Genomic DNA, 12,681 nt, shown 5'->3' on the forward strand with positions numbered 1-12,681 from the left:
ACGCTGCATCAAGCGTAGAAAAGAATCTTGCTCCGGCAAGCCTAGGAGCGACATCCTCAAACGTTGGCATGGGATAGTTTTCACGGAGTATGGCTTGAATGAGCGATGTTGGATCCAGGCAAATTCGAACTTTGTCTCCTTTAACAACGGTAACCATATGGCTGGACCATTCTGTAGGCTCAGTTACCTTTTTTATGACGCCCCGATCCTCTATACGCTGAAGTTCCGCTCTAGTCTTGTCCTTCAGGGCCACGGGGACTCTTCCAGCTAGTACGACGACACCCACGGCCCGGGCTTGAGTTTTATTTCGTACTCGTGGTCCTTGAGCTCACCCAGTCCTGTGAAGATATCTGCGAAAGGTTGGGCTGGCTGGTAAAGTTGATCGACATCAATGTGCTGTACCCGGCAGATAAATTCAAGGCGTTCGGCTGCTGAACCACTCAGAGTCACTGGTACACTTTGCTCTATGATGTAGAATGTTTCGTGGACCACCCTCTCATTGGTTGAAAGCCGCAGGTGCGCTTTTGCTTGGGCGGTTGCCTTGTGGCAGAAAAAATGCTGTTAGCGCAACCCGGCAAGCCTGCTCTGGTAGATCCGGTAGCTTTTCAACGTCCCTCCTTGAAATGACGCAAAAATTAGCCCCCATGTCTAATTTACAAGTCATTGGTTGGCCTTCAATGTCCACCGTCGCGCTCCAGTGGTCTGTGTGCACCGTGCTCACCGTTGATGTTTGCAGAAAAAAAATCGCCGTCTTCTGCGCATAGTTCCAGTAGTTCTTTCTTCTTGTGAGGAACGGTTCGCGAAGGCGTTGCCGGTTTGCATGCTCGGGCTAAGTGGTTAAATCCTCCGCACTTATTGCATGTTCTACCGGTGGCGGGGCATCTTTCGCCGCGGTGTGCGCGATAGCCGCTGCTGCCGCAGGCATCCCCTTTCTTTGCGACTGCGTTAACTGCAGTGTCTTGCGCTGCCTCCGTGGCTTCACTGATTTCACGAAACTGCTGTTTCCCTTGCTCTTGCGTGTGATTGCGTGTGACAGATATCGATAGTCTTCTTGTACGAAGGGTTTTCCGCAATCAGTTTCTGCTAAATGTTCTTGTCACGAATACCCAGAAATATACGACTGCGCAGCATGCAGTCTTCCATAACCCCAAATTCACAGTTTGTGGCTAACATTCGTAGCTCCGTCAGCCACTCATTGAAAGGTTCGCCTTTCCTTTGGTTTCTGGACCTAAATAGAAATTCATGATAGGTCAAGTTCGTTTCTGTCTTGAAGAACTCTTCAAACTTGGCAATTAAGACGTCTACGTTATTTTTGTTCTCTTCAGCCGCAAACGTGAAGGTGCTGTGTGCCTTCCTTGCCTCTTCACCAATAATCGCTAGAGACGTGGTTGCTTGCACTTCTTTCGCTTGTTTTGTCAACTGGGTAGCAGTGGGAAATAGCGTGAACTCACTCTTCCAAGCTTTCCATGCAAGCCAGGTGTTGCCCGATGTGTCCAGTGGCTTTGGCGGCGGCAAGATTGTTGACGACCAAATCGCTGGCGGCGTGGCCATTTCAGCTAGGCACCGCTGCCGCCATGTAAGCGGGCCTGCAGTCGGGTGTGGAACAACGTTTATTGTGGTTGAAACGAAGTGTGTGTATATATATATATATATATATATATATATATATATATATATATATATATATATATATATATATATATATATATATATATATACACACAAGAATGGTGACGTAACAGGTCACGTGATTTTAACGAAATTGCCGGTGACGTCGAAGTGACTCAGCCATGCTGCACCACCCTATATGGTATGTTCGAAATGCCAGAATGTTTGGCACTGCAGTCGACTAAGTGATAGTGGTTGGTCCCTATATATTAGCGGCTACGCTTTGATTTTTGCCCGACTAGTATATCGAGCAAATGTAGCTATTACCGGCTCTAGAGGAATCTCTCTGCTGTTGACACTACGTGAGGAACACTACGTGTACAAGTGTTTGTGCATGTACATGTGTTCTCACTTTCGTCTTTCCATTCATCAGCGAGATATTTATAGCAGTAGGTATGAGCTACGGAAAAGTTGAAGTAGTACTAGAGGAGAGTAAAAAAAATCCTAATATTTTTTTTCCATCACTTTTTTCTCCACATTTTACGAAAATAATCCCATCTTGTCAAAACAAAGTTATCATAATTCTCTAGCCTGAATAACCCTAAATTTTTCATTTTCATTAACCGCTGGGCATTTCCCCTAGTGGGTAAGAGCCACAAGAGAGGATCAAGCAAGCAAGCGAAAATGCGATTGAGCTTCTGCAGGAGCTTTGTTCTCGCACTCGGGCTTATGGCTCCGCTGTACTACACGTACAAGAGTCTGGAGGATAAAGAAGCGCAGCAGAAGTCGGTTTGCCTTAAGTACTGGATCGGTGTGGCTTCCTACACGGTCATCGACGGCGTGGCCGGCCAGCTGGGGCGTGGTCCTCTGAAGGAGCTGGTCGATTGCGTCCGGCTGATTACCCTAGTCTGGATTCAGGTACGCTGCCTTCACAGATCATAGCACTCATCGGCCATCTGCCTAAATGCACACGTCATATTATACAATATATAGCTACCACTGAAGTAGCAGTTGGACAGCCGTCTTATGCCTGTATTGTGAGTACATTCTATAGTACAAAATTAATACACAGCTTAATTTTTTCTCTTTAATACGCTTTTTCTTGCCGTCTTCTATCGCTGTGTTGACTCAGAAAATTATTGCCATGGCTTTCTTGAAATAGAGAAAAAGTATTTTCGTAATTAAACATTGTGGTGTTCTCTTTTATTTTTTGTTTACTGTCTTGATTGCGAGGGATACACATTGTTAGTACCTATTACTAATGGCAAGTTTGATGTTTTGTACTTATTAGTTCTTTGATTCCCCTTTTACGAGGCTCACAAATCATTGTTTCAATGGTGTTTACTACTTTCTAGTTTGGTTTCTTGTACAATGTATTCCTGTGGGTAGATTTTGGCCCATGCCGAGTAATTATCTATGAAATAATGACAGATTTTGATAATAAATAAATAAATAAATAAATAAATAAATAGATAATACAGAATCCTTCAACAGATATGTGACATTTTTATTTACTTCGTAACCAAGACTTGCACATAGCATGGTGCACACAAAGCAGTGAAGGTGTGCCGTCCCCTCTCGAAGAGAGCGGCCAGGAGCCGTGTTTGCCTTTCAAGTGCCGCCAACGGAAGTGGGAGAGACACTTATTCTCCTAATTGGGGCTACTTCCACTTCTTGAAACCCCTTTTTTCTTTGTTATGGCCACTTTAAACGGGCACCGCAAACGACCTTCAGAGAGTCATTTGTCATCTTCTCTGTCGGCTCACGGAGAGAGTGAAAGCACCGGTCGTCGAAGGAAGAAATGCCAGGCGGTGGTCAGACTCACCCTACCAGCCCGGGCAACAGCACCGCCTTTTTTAAGGGGGGACTTACTGAGTGCTTGTGAATGTTTGTTGAAATGTGACCCCAATTCTTGTTAATTAAGGTTACTTTTGTTTAAATGTTCACCAGTGTTCGACCGTTAACTGGCTGAATAGCAGACGCTTTGACTCGTCAAATGCGAGCTGCGAGACCAGCATAGTAAAAAAAAGCGCTTCAACTGCCATCGGCCGCCAACTCAACGTCCGCCAGCAATGGGATACGTCGCCACGGCAAGACCCCCGGTTGAACCCAGACACACGCCCATTGCAAGGATATCATCGCCAAGGAGTTGAGCAGCTGACAGCAGAAGGGCAGCAACAAGGTGGGCTCATTTCATCTTTCAACGCTCAACGCGCAGCTTAGCACCATTGTTTCACATACGTCCGCTCCGAGACAAAACGTGCAAGCAAGAATGGACCAGGACGAGCTGACGCATGAGTGTCCAAATGTCACACCACAAGATGAAGCTTCCGCATCAAACGTTCGGCCGCAAAGAAAAACAACCCTATCGACGAGGGCTAAAGAAATGTACCAAACGAGCCGCGAAGAGCACTGCCGCAAACTAGATTCTGTTTGGAAAAACGTGGAGAGCGCTCTTCAGGCACTGTCACGCGCTATGGGAGAACAGTTTACTGTCGCCAAAACGCAGCTTCGTGCAAGTTACGAGTGCTACGAGCATGCTACCGCAAGATACTCAGCCTTTCTTGAGAAGGCGAAGACGCCTGAGTCCAGGCACGAATTACACCTCCAACAGGCAATCGATGAAGACCGTGAGGCGATCGTGAGCGAAAAGTTACGAGAGGCTACGCCCCAAGAACGCGACAAGGCACATGAAACAGCATCGCAGTTCTCTCTATCGGTTCACTCAAGAGCTTCCTCGCGATCACAACGATCGGGCTCCTCCACGATTAGCCTGGCTCCTGTGCAGGCCCACGCGCAAGCAGAGGCCGTCAAAGCAAGAGCTCAGTTTGGACGTAAAGAGGCCGCAATGCGCTTAGAGTAGGCAAGAATTGAGGCCGAGCTTGAGGTATTACAACATGAAAAAGAGGCAGCTGCTGCAGACGCGCAGGCAAGTGCACTCGAGGCAGCTGTGGAACAGGATGGCGGGGAGTGTGTGCGCCCACACCCACCTTTAGACCGGACACTACGGGTTTCGAGCTACATCACTGAGCAAGCCACCATACGTGATGCCAAGCTTGCGTCTCTTCGGGCGCCTACTGTTCATCCGAAAAGTCAGAGCTTGGAGCATGCTGAAGTAGCCAACCACCTCACGGACTTGCGTGACTATCATCAGCCGCCTGCGTACACGCCAGCACCTAAGAGTTCCAGCTCGGAGCTTGCCGGCGTCCTTAAATTCCTGTGCCGCAAGGACCTTGTCTCTACAGGACTTGCGAAGTTTGATGATCGACCTGAGAACTTTCGAGCTTGGAAGTCATCTTTCAAAGGTGTCATCAGAGATGTAGACCTTTCTGCGCAGGAAGAGCTCGACTTTCTAATCAAATGGCTTGGTCCTGAGTCATCGCATCAAGTTCGAAGGTTGAAATCTGTTCATGTGGATGACTTCTCGAAGGGCTTAAACATCGTGTGGAAACGGCTCGACGACACCTTCGGACGTCCTGAGGCAATTGAGGATGCGCTGCTGAGGAGGTTGGAGGAATTCCCAAGAATATCGTACCGGGATAATGCCAAATTGCAAGAGCTCGGAGACCTCCTGATGGAACTCGAAGCTGCCAAATCTGATCCCTACCTCGCCGGTCTTAACTATTTTGATAGTGCAAGAGGAGTAAACAAAATTGTTTTCAAGTTACCATCTGGACTTTAAGAAAATTGGATGTCAGTGGGGACTGAATACAAAAAACAGAACAACACTGCGTTCCCACCGTTTGCGGTTTTTTCAAAGTTCGTTCAAGACCAGGCAAGCATGAGGAACGATCCCAGCTTCATCCTGCAACCACCATACGTCTTGCCTTCGATCACACAGCGAAAAGAAGAAACGACCACCAAGACCCCGCTGCACAAGTCATCCGTGTCAGCAAGGAAAACAAACTTAGATCACGCCTTCGAGCAGGTTCAGGAAACCACGCCAAAGCAGCTACTTGAATCGAAGAGCTTCGAAAAATGGTGCCCGCATCACAAGAAGCCTCATCCGCTTGCACGGTGTCGCGTTTTCCGTGAAAAAACACTGGAAGAGTGGATGACCTTACTTAGAGCGCACGGAATATGTCTACGATGTTGTTTATCCTCAAATCACACGCAGTGGCAATGCAAGGCGGTCATAAAATGCTACATATGCAGCAGCGGTAATCATGCGACAGCGCTTCACCCATCAACTACGTGCTCAGAGTCGCCGAAGCCTATTGAACGCGATAACAGCTCGGCTCAGAATTTGGATGAAAGAGTCACATCTACGCGTACTGAGGTGGCAAACGTGAACGACAACCACAGATCGTGCGCTAAAATCTGCCTCGTGGATGTGACTCATCAATCTCAGCCTGACAAGATATTAAGAGCATACGCGATACTAGATGAACAGAGTAATCGTTCGTTGTTTCGGCCAGAATTTCTCGACGAGTTCAGTGTGGAGGGCACACCTACCCAGTACACATTACGCACTTGTTCCGGCAGTACTGAGGTTGTTGGCAGGATCGCAGACGACTTCTTTGTGCGGAGCGTATCGGGCAATGTCAAGCTCTCCCTTCCGCCTCTTCTTGAGTGCGATGAGATTCCGGACAACAGGGAAGAAATTCCAACGCCAGACGCAGCACGGAGCTACCCGCACTTGAAGGCCATTGCCGCTCACATTCCACCTCTCGAAGAGGCAAGAATACTGCTCCTCCTCGGTCTAGACGTTCTCAGAGTCCACAAAGTTCGCCAGACCATTAACGGGCCACTTGACGCTCCTTATGCACAGAGGCTCGATCTCGGATGGGTCATTGTCGGAAACGTCTGCCTGGGTCGTACGCGTAAAACAGGCACCATAAATGTGTTAAAAACACACATTCTGGGCAACGGAAGATCATCCCTTTTCACCCCATGTACAAAACATTTCATGGTGATGGAAGCGCTGGTTCTCTACACTGCGGATAGGCATCAGGTCAAGAATGATTTCTCATCAATAACAACATCAGATGACACCTTGGCACCCAACCTGTTCGAGACAACGCGAGAAGAAAACGAGCGTTCCCTGTCTATAGAAGATAGAGCCTTCCTCAATATCATGGATAGGGAATTGTACAAAGACAGGTCAAACAACTGGGTTGCCCCTCTACCTTTCCGCTCACCAAGAAGACTGCTTCCGAATAACCGAGAACAGGCTCTCTCTCGCCTGTACTCGCTGCGACGCACTTTGCGAAAAAACCCTGAGACAAAAGAGCGCTTCGTGCACTTCATGAAAGGATATAAAAGAAGACGACGTCGTGCTCATCAGGCAAAAAGAAGCAAATCGCAACGATTGGCCCATCGGCGTTGTCACCCAAAGCCTGCCCAGTGCGGACGGAATGGTGCGCAAGGTGGAGGTGAAGATTGCAAGGAATGGCGCAATAAGGAAACTCTGCCGACCGATATCGGAAGTGGTGCCCTTGTTTTCGCCATCAGCAAACTGTGGCGTCTAACAAGCAGACACCAGGCGGGGAGTGTGCCATCCCCTCTCGAAGAGAGCGGCCAGGAGCCGTGTTTGCCTTTCAAGTGCCGCCAACGGAAGTGGGGGAGACGCCTAATCCCCTAATAGGGGCGACTTCCACTTCTTGAAACCCCTTTTTCCTTTGTTATGGCCACTTTAAACGGGCACCGCAAACGACCTTCAGAGAGTCATTTGTCATCTTCTCTGTCGGCTCATGGAGAGAGTGAAAGCACCGGTCGTCGAAGGAAGAAATGCCAGGCGGCGGTCAGACTCACCCTACCAGCCCGAGCAACAGCACCGCCTTTTTTAAGGGGGGACTTACTGAGTGCTTGTGAATGTTTGTTGAAATGTGACCGCAATTCCTGGTGATTAAAGTTACTTTTGTTCAAATGTTCACGAGTGTTCGACCGTTAACTGGCTGGATAGCGGACGCTTTGACCCGTCAAATGCGAGCTGCGAGACCAGCATAGAAGGTCTTTACAGTATGCTGGAAAATGTGCCCGGTCACTTTTCTTAATGTTCTTAGCTGGCTCCGCAAATCTATTAATAGACGCTTCATGTCACGCATACATTCCATGTCCCATTTTTTACGATATATATATTTTTTAATTGTAGCAGTAATTCACTAGAAGTTCCTTTCTTGTCATTGGTTCCTCGAGCGTCAATGAGAAAAATAAAAAAGCTTGGCTAGCTGCTTGTGGTTCATAATTTACGATAGCCTTCATAAGATGTATATGAAAAAAAAACTTCCATTTGACTGTCGATATGCCCACGTAAAGTTACTTGGCATGACATTTCTCAGGATTTGTGTCACCATATTGTGTTGCAGAAACACGTTGTGGTTGATATCATATAAACATATTGAACCAGCTTGCATTAATAGTTGAGAAGACGCGAGGCCGTTATGAAATAAAAATTTCATAAGAAGATCATAGATGGAACTCTCTATGGCGCCCCGCCGGCGCATTTGGAATTGCTGGCCTCGCATCGCAAGAAAGAAGGAAAAGAAAGAGTGCGAGGAGGACACTAGTGCCGGCCTCAGGATGGCTCGCGCGCTATTTGTTCGTCTCTGGAGGTGACGTGATGGTCCCCATTCTGCCATAGCCCCTCTCCGGCTAAGCGGCGCAGCCCCCGCCATAATCCGTGGTAACGAGGGACGGGGTCTGGGTTACACAATAAGGTAGCAAAGAAAAGACTTCATTCGGGTGCTCGAGCTGCCTATTTAGACGCCGCCGAAGCGTCGGAGAGGGCATTGTTAACTCCCCCAAGATTGCCCGCTTCATGGTCGTTTGAAGCAAACCCATGGGGCTAATTTTCGCTCAGCCGCCTATCTCCCGAAGACAAGCCGGCACTGTCGTCGTCGCGGAATCACGGAAACGCAGAGAAGTGTTTACGGCTGTTCCACCGTGCCGAAGCACCCTCGCCCCTTCGGTGTCTTGGATGGATCGCTACCGTGCGGCGAGGGCGCGAGCGAGTGAATTTTGATAAGATGGCGATAGCATGGTGATGGTATTGCGCGAAGAGGTTCCGACTGTCAACAGGAAGTGCCTCCGCGACGCCTTCAGCACATACAGCAGCAATTCCATTAACACGACCTGGTCATCGTATTAGCTGCCTTGCTGTAGCTGGCGAGGCACTCGTGCGCATCTGTGCATGCAGAGGTCGACGAGGAGGCACTTCACGTCAGATGGGCTGGCCAAACTGGCGTCTATTTCGCACGTAAATGTGCGCGAGGCTTCCATGTCATTCGGAACTGCGTCGTTGACTGAAACACGCTTCACGTTTGATGTGTTGGCGTCTAATTCAGATGTGAACGTCTGGGCGTCTGCCATTACAGTCGGAATCGCGTTTCTGCAAGGGCAGTTGCAACTGGTATGGTGTGTGACAGAAGTGCGATGCATGTGATTGAACGTTAGATGGTAATTTCGAACTTTGATTCGCACATGGGCGTCGACCATGCCAGCAGTGGCACGTATGATGCAGTGGTTGATTGAATTAAACAAAACAAAAAAGTCACTCTTATACAACTCTTGCGGGTAACTTAGTAGTGTAGCAGCTTGGGCTAGTTGGTATGGCGTGACAATAGTTATAGCGCGAGAACAAAACGACGACACAGAGACAAGAAGGACGCGCTCGTGTCTTTTGTGTCCTTCTTGTCTCTGTGTCGTCATTTTGTTCTCGCGCTATAACTATCGTCTTGCGGGTAGCATGGTTCGGCTCAGCTCTTACAGGGAGAGGGAAAAAGGGATGCAGAAAGGCAGAAGGGAAGACGATAGTTATGGCGCGAGAACAAAACGACGACACAGAGAAAGGAAGGAGACGTCTTCTTCTTGTCTCTATGTCGTCGTTTTGTTCTCGCGCTATAACTATTGTCTTGCCATACTAACTGGCCCACGCTGCCGCAGAAGGGAAAGGTAGAGAAAGAGTGTGGCGGCAGGTTGTGGGTGCTTCCCTACGATGCAACAGCCGGGAAAAGTTCGCGCATTCCGTCGCGGGCGCATGCGTGCGTGGAGACCCGCTCAAGTTTGCCCGGCGACGCCAGCGCTTGCCTTTCCCCTGCCAGAAAAAGCGCACAACAGTAGAGTCTTCCGACCCTTCCGCTCCCTTTGGCTTCCACGCATTTGCGAAGCACGCGCTGCACGTGAAACGTCCCTCGTTCCACGATGTTACCCTAACAGAAAAGGGGGTGACATTGCTGCGTCGTCAACTGTCACAATAACCATGCAAACACGAAGAGGTCGACTCCACCAGTGAAATTCTACCGATTCCCAAACCGAGGGTACGAAACAAGCAGACGACAGAAATGGATTAAAGCAGCGCACCGAAAAAAGTATGTAAACAATTTTTCTCATAAAACTTAGCACGCGCACAACGTATTCAATATTACGGGTGTTGATTCCGGCGTCACCGTACCTCGAATCTATCGAGTTACTGGGAGATGCACGTCCCCATCTCAAAAGTATAAATTTTCAACGCCCGTCTTTAGAGCACTGTTCAAAAATAGCGAAGAAATATTTTATGCTGCTACTAGTACTCAATATTGTTGGGGACGTAGTAGTTGAAGCTGTGTGCACATGTGGTATTGGTAATGTGTTGTTATATAGTTTTAAATGAACGCAGCGCCGACGGAAGTGTGTGGTTGCCAAAAGCTTGGACAACTATGAAAAAAAGAAAAAAATGCATTAGTCGTTGTTGCACGTCCGTTGGCAGATACAGTGAACTAGTTGTTACTGAGTGTGCAGGGGCTGCCCGAACAACACGGTGCATTTTTGATACGTGACCAAGATAAAATGTTTTTATAGCAATGCGCTCTTTCCCTGCAGATTAGACACACACAGAAAAGTTTCTCTGAAAGCTGGGCGCTCATCATGATGGTGCGCACGCTGTTCGTGAACTCAAAGTACCCTAGATGAGAACGGTGATAATGCAAGGAAAGACACGTGAGATGGACGTCAATTTTCGTTGTGGGTCAGAAATAGGTCCCAAATAGACCATTTATTTTTGAAGTGCTGTGTATATACTGCACGATAATTTGGGTGGGTGCTAGTAAATTAAGATATCCCAACTAATAGCAGTCAAAGCGCAAGAACCGCTTAACCTAAAGCACGAGAAGCGGCTTTACCTATGCATCCAGTAACAAACATAGCGCATAGTACACACAGTGAACCAAATAAAACAGATATATAATTATGAACGTACAAAAGTTTTATTTACCTCTAACGTCGTAAACAGCGTCGTCTTTCACTTGCGAAATGCACTTCGCTCTGACGAGGACGGCGTCGTCTGCTACAACTTGCTTCGCTGCCCTTTTACCAAATCGCTGCCACGAAAAAAAAAAATCCTCAATTGCGGCATCCTATTAAATGTGGACAGAGCGCATACATCATAACCGCGCGCGACGTGAGACTCTCAAAAACACGCGCAGAACGCGTGAAGTGTGCGAGCAAACAACGCGTTTTCAAGGCAGGTTGAAAGGGACAGCGGAGAGGCCAACACTCGAGTAACCAGTTTTCTCCCCAAATTGAATGACAGCGCCACGCTCTGCAGCGCCTCCCTCGGCGTGGGTCTCCTCTATACGTGCACGTCCTCTACAGAGAGGAACCAATAGCACGCGAGCAGTCCTGATGCTCGCGCTGGAGTTCTCCTCGCACTCTTTCTTTTCCCTCTTTCGTGCGATGCGGGGCCAGCAATTCCAAATACGCGCCCCGCCGCAACTGGGGAGGGGGGAGGCACTTTAATAAACTCATTTCAAATTGAGGTGCTACTCCAGGTATCATGAAAGTTTGAGTTTGAGACTGAAGAACAATTTTTAGCAAGCGAAGCAGTTTATTTGATTGCCTATATTAGGAAATGCAACCCCGAAACAAGTTGTAAAATTGGCAGAGCTCTATCTCTACTTTTTTCATAATTCGTCGACAGCCTTCGCTAGCGCAATGTCCAGCATCTGCATAAGTGAGGTAGATTAAGAAGTAGCACACTTTTTATCATCGCTTTCTTCTTTTTCTTTTTTTGTGGACACTCACTATAGTTTCCAACCACGCTTTAGAGCAACACGCTCCAGGCCCTATCACTTTGTCTTTTGTGGTCGGTAGTTTCTAGAACAAATTAGGTAGTTTTGCAGCCGTGAGCACTTACTCGTTAATTACAGTAGGCGAGTGTAAACACACGCGGGCCTTTATTGCGAAGCCGCTGCGTTAGGCAGAGAAACACCGCGCAATAGAGAGTATAATTGAGCGTCATGTCCTTAATTTTCCACTCAAACGACTACTGTCACGATCGCATCACTCTGTCCGAAAACAGCGCGCGTGTTGGATGTTTTCTGAATACTTCATAAAAGTTGTGGTGTTCCTGCTTGTATGTTCTACACACTTATTGATTTTGTCGCAATCTTTCTTTTTATACAGGTGAAACCACCGGAAACATTTTATGACCAATTTGTGGGACCAATGCTTGAAAAATGGAAGCCGCACATACTCGAGTTCATCGATAGTTTTTCTACAAGCAGGATGAAAAAGTAACGAGCAACGACAATAAGGAGACGCTATGCAAGGGACTCCGTGCTAAGCTTGTTTCAGTTTGTTTGTTTCCATCTCAGAATGCTGCGCTTGTCGGGGAAGTTTGTTTTTTCTACAGCTGTGTGCGTTCGTGCAGTAAAAAAACAAAACAAGGGAGTCTGCATTTTTAAATGCGAAGCATTTCCTAGAGAACTTCGGCGACCTTGAGCGTATCTATCTATCTATCTATCTATCTATCTATCTATCTATCTATCTATCTATCTATCTATCTATAATCTATCTATCTATCTATCTATCTATCTATCTATCTCTCTTTCTATCTCCCTCTCTACCTATTTATCTATTTATCTATCTATGTATCTATCTATCTCTCTCTATCTATCTATCTATCTATCAATCTGTCTAGCCACCTACAACTTTTTGCTCTCCTGGCCGTTTCGATAATGGCATCGATACCACATTTGGCATGGCATAACAAGACTGTCTGAGGAACATATTTGACCAGTCATGACATAAAAATCATGACATGTATGTAATGAATGTCATACTTTATATTTCAAGGTCCCGCAGCACATGTGG

The 12,681-nt window shown here is 47.4% G+C and overlaps 1 protein-coding gene across 1 annotated transcript; it reads left to right on the top strand.

Annotated features, from left to right (window-relative positions):
- Positions 1 to 2,291: 2,291 nt before the first annotated feature.
- On the top strand, positions 2,292 to 12,258 carry LOC142784682 (receptor expression-enhancing protein 3-like). The gene is made up of 2 exons (XM_075883163.1): positions 2,292 to 2,526; positions 11,992 to 12,258. The coding sequence occupies exons 1-2, from the start codon at positions 2,293 to 2,295 to the stop codon at positions 12,103 to 12,105; spliced, it is 348 nt and encodes a 115-aa protein (XP_075739278.1). The 5' UTR covers position 2,292; the 3' UTR covers positions 12,106 to 12,258.
- Positions 12,259 to 12,681: the final 423 nt, after the last annotated feature.

Source organism: Rhipicephalus microplus, chromosome 2 (genome assembly GCF_043290135.1).
Source record: "Rhipicephalus microplus isolate Deutch F79 chromosome 2, USDA_Rmic, whole genome shotgun sequence".
NCBI classification, from domain to species: domain Eukaryota; kingdom Metazoa; phylum Arthropoda; class Arachnida; order Ixodida; family Ixodidae; genus Rhipicephalus; species Rhipicephalus microplus.

Excerpts from the sequence above, each read along its gene's own strand:
- LOC142784682 (XM_075883163.1), top strand. The coding sequence starts at position 2,293 with ATGCGATTGAGCTTCTGCAGGAGCTTTGTTCTCGCACTCGGGCTTATG. Across the intron at positions 2,527-11,991 it reads TTACCCTAGTCTGGATTCAG|GTGAAACCACCGGAAACATT; the intron begins GTACGCTGCCTT and ends CTTTTTATACAG.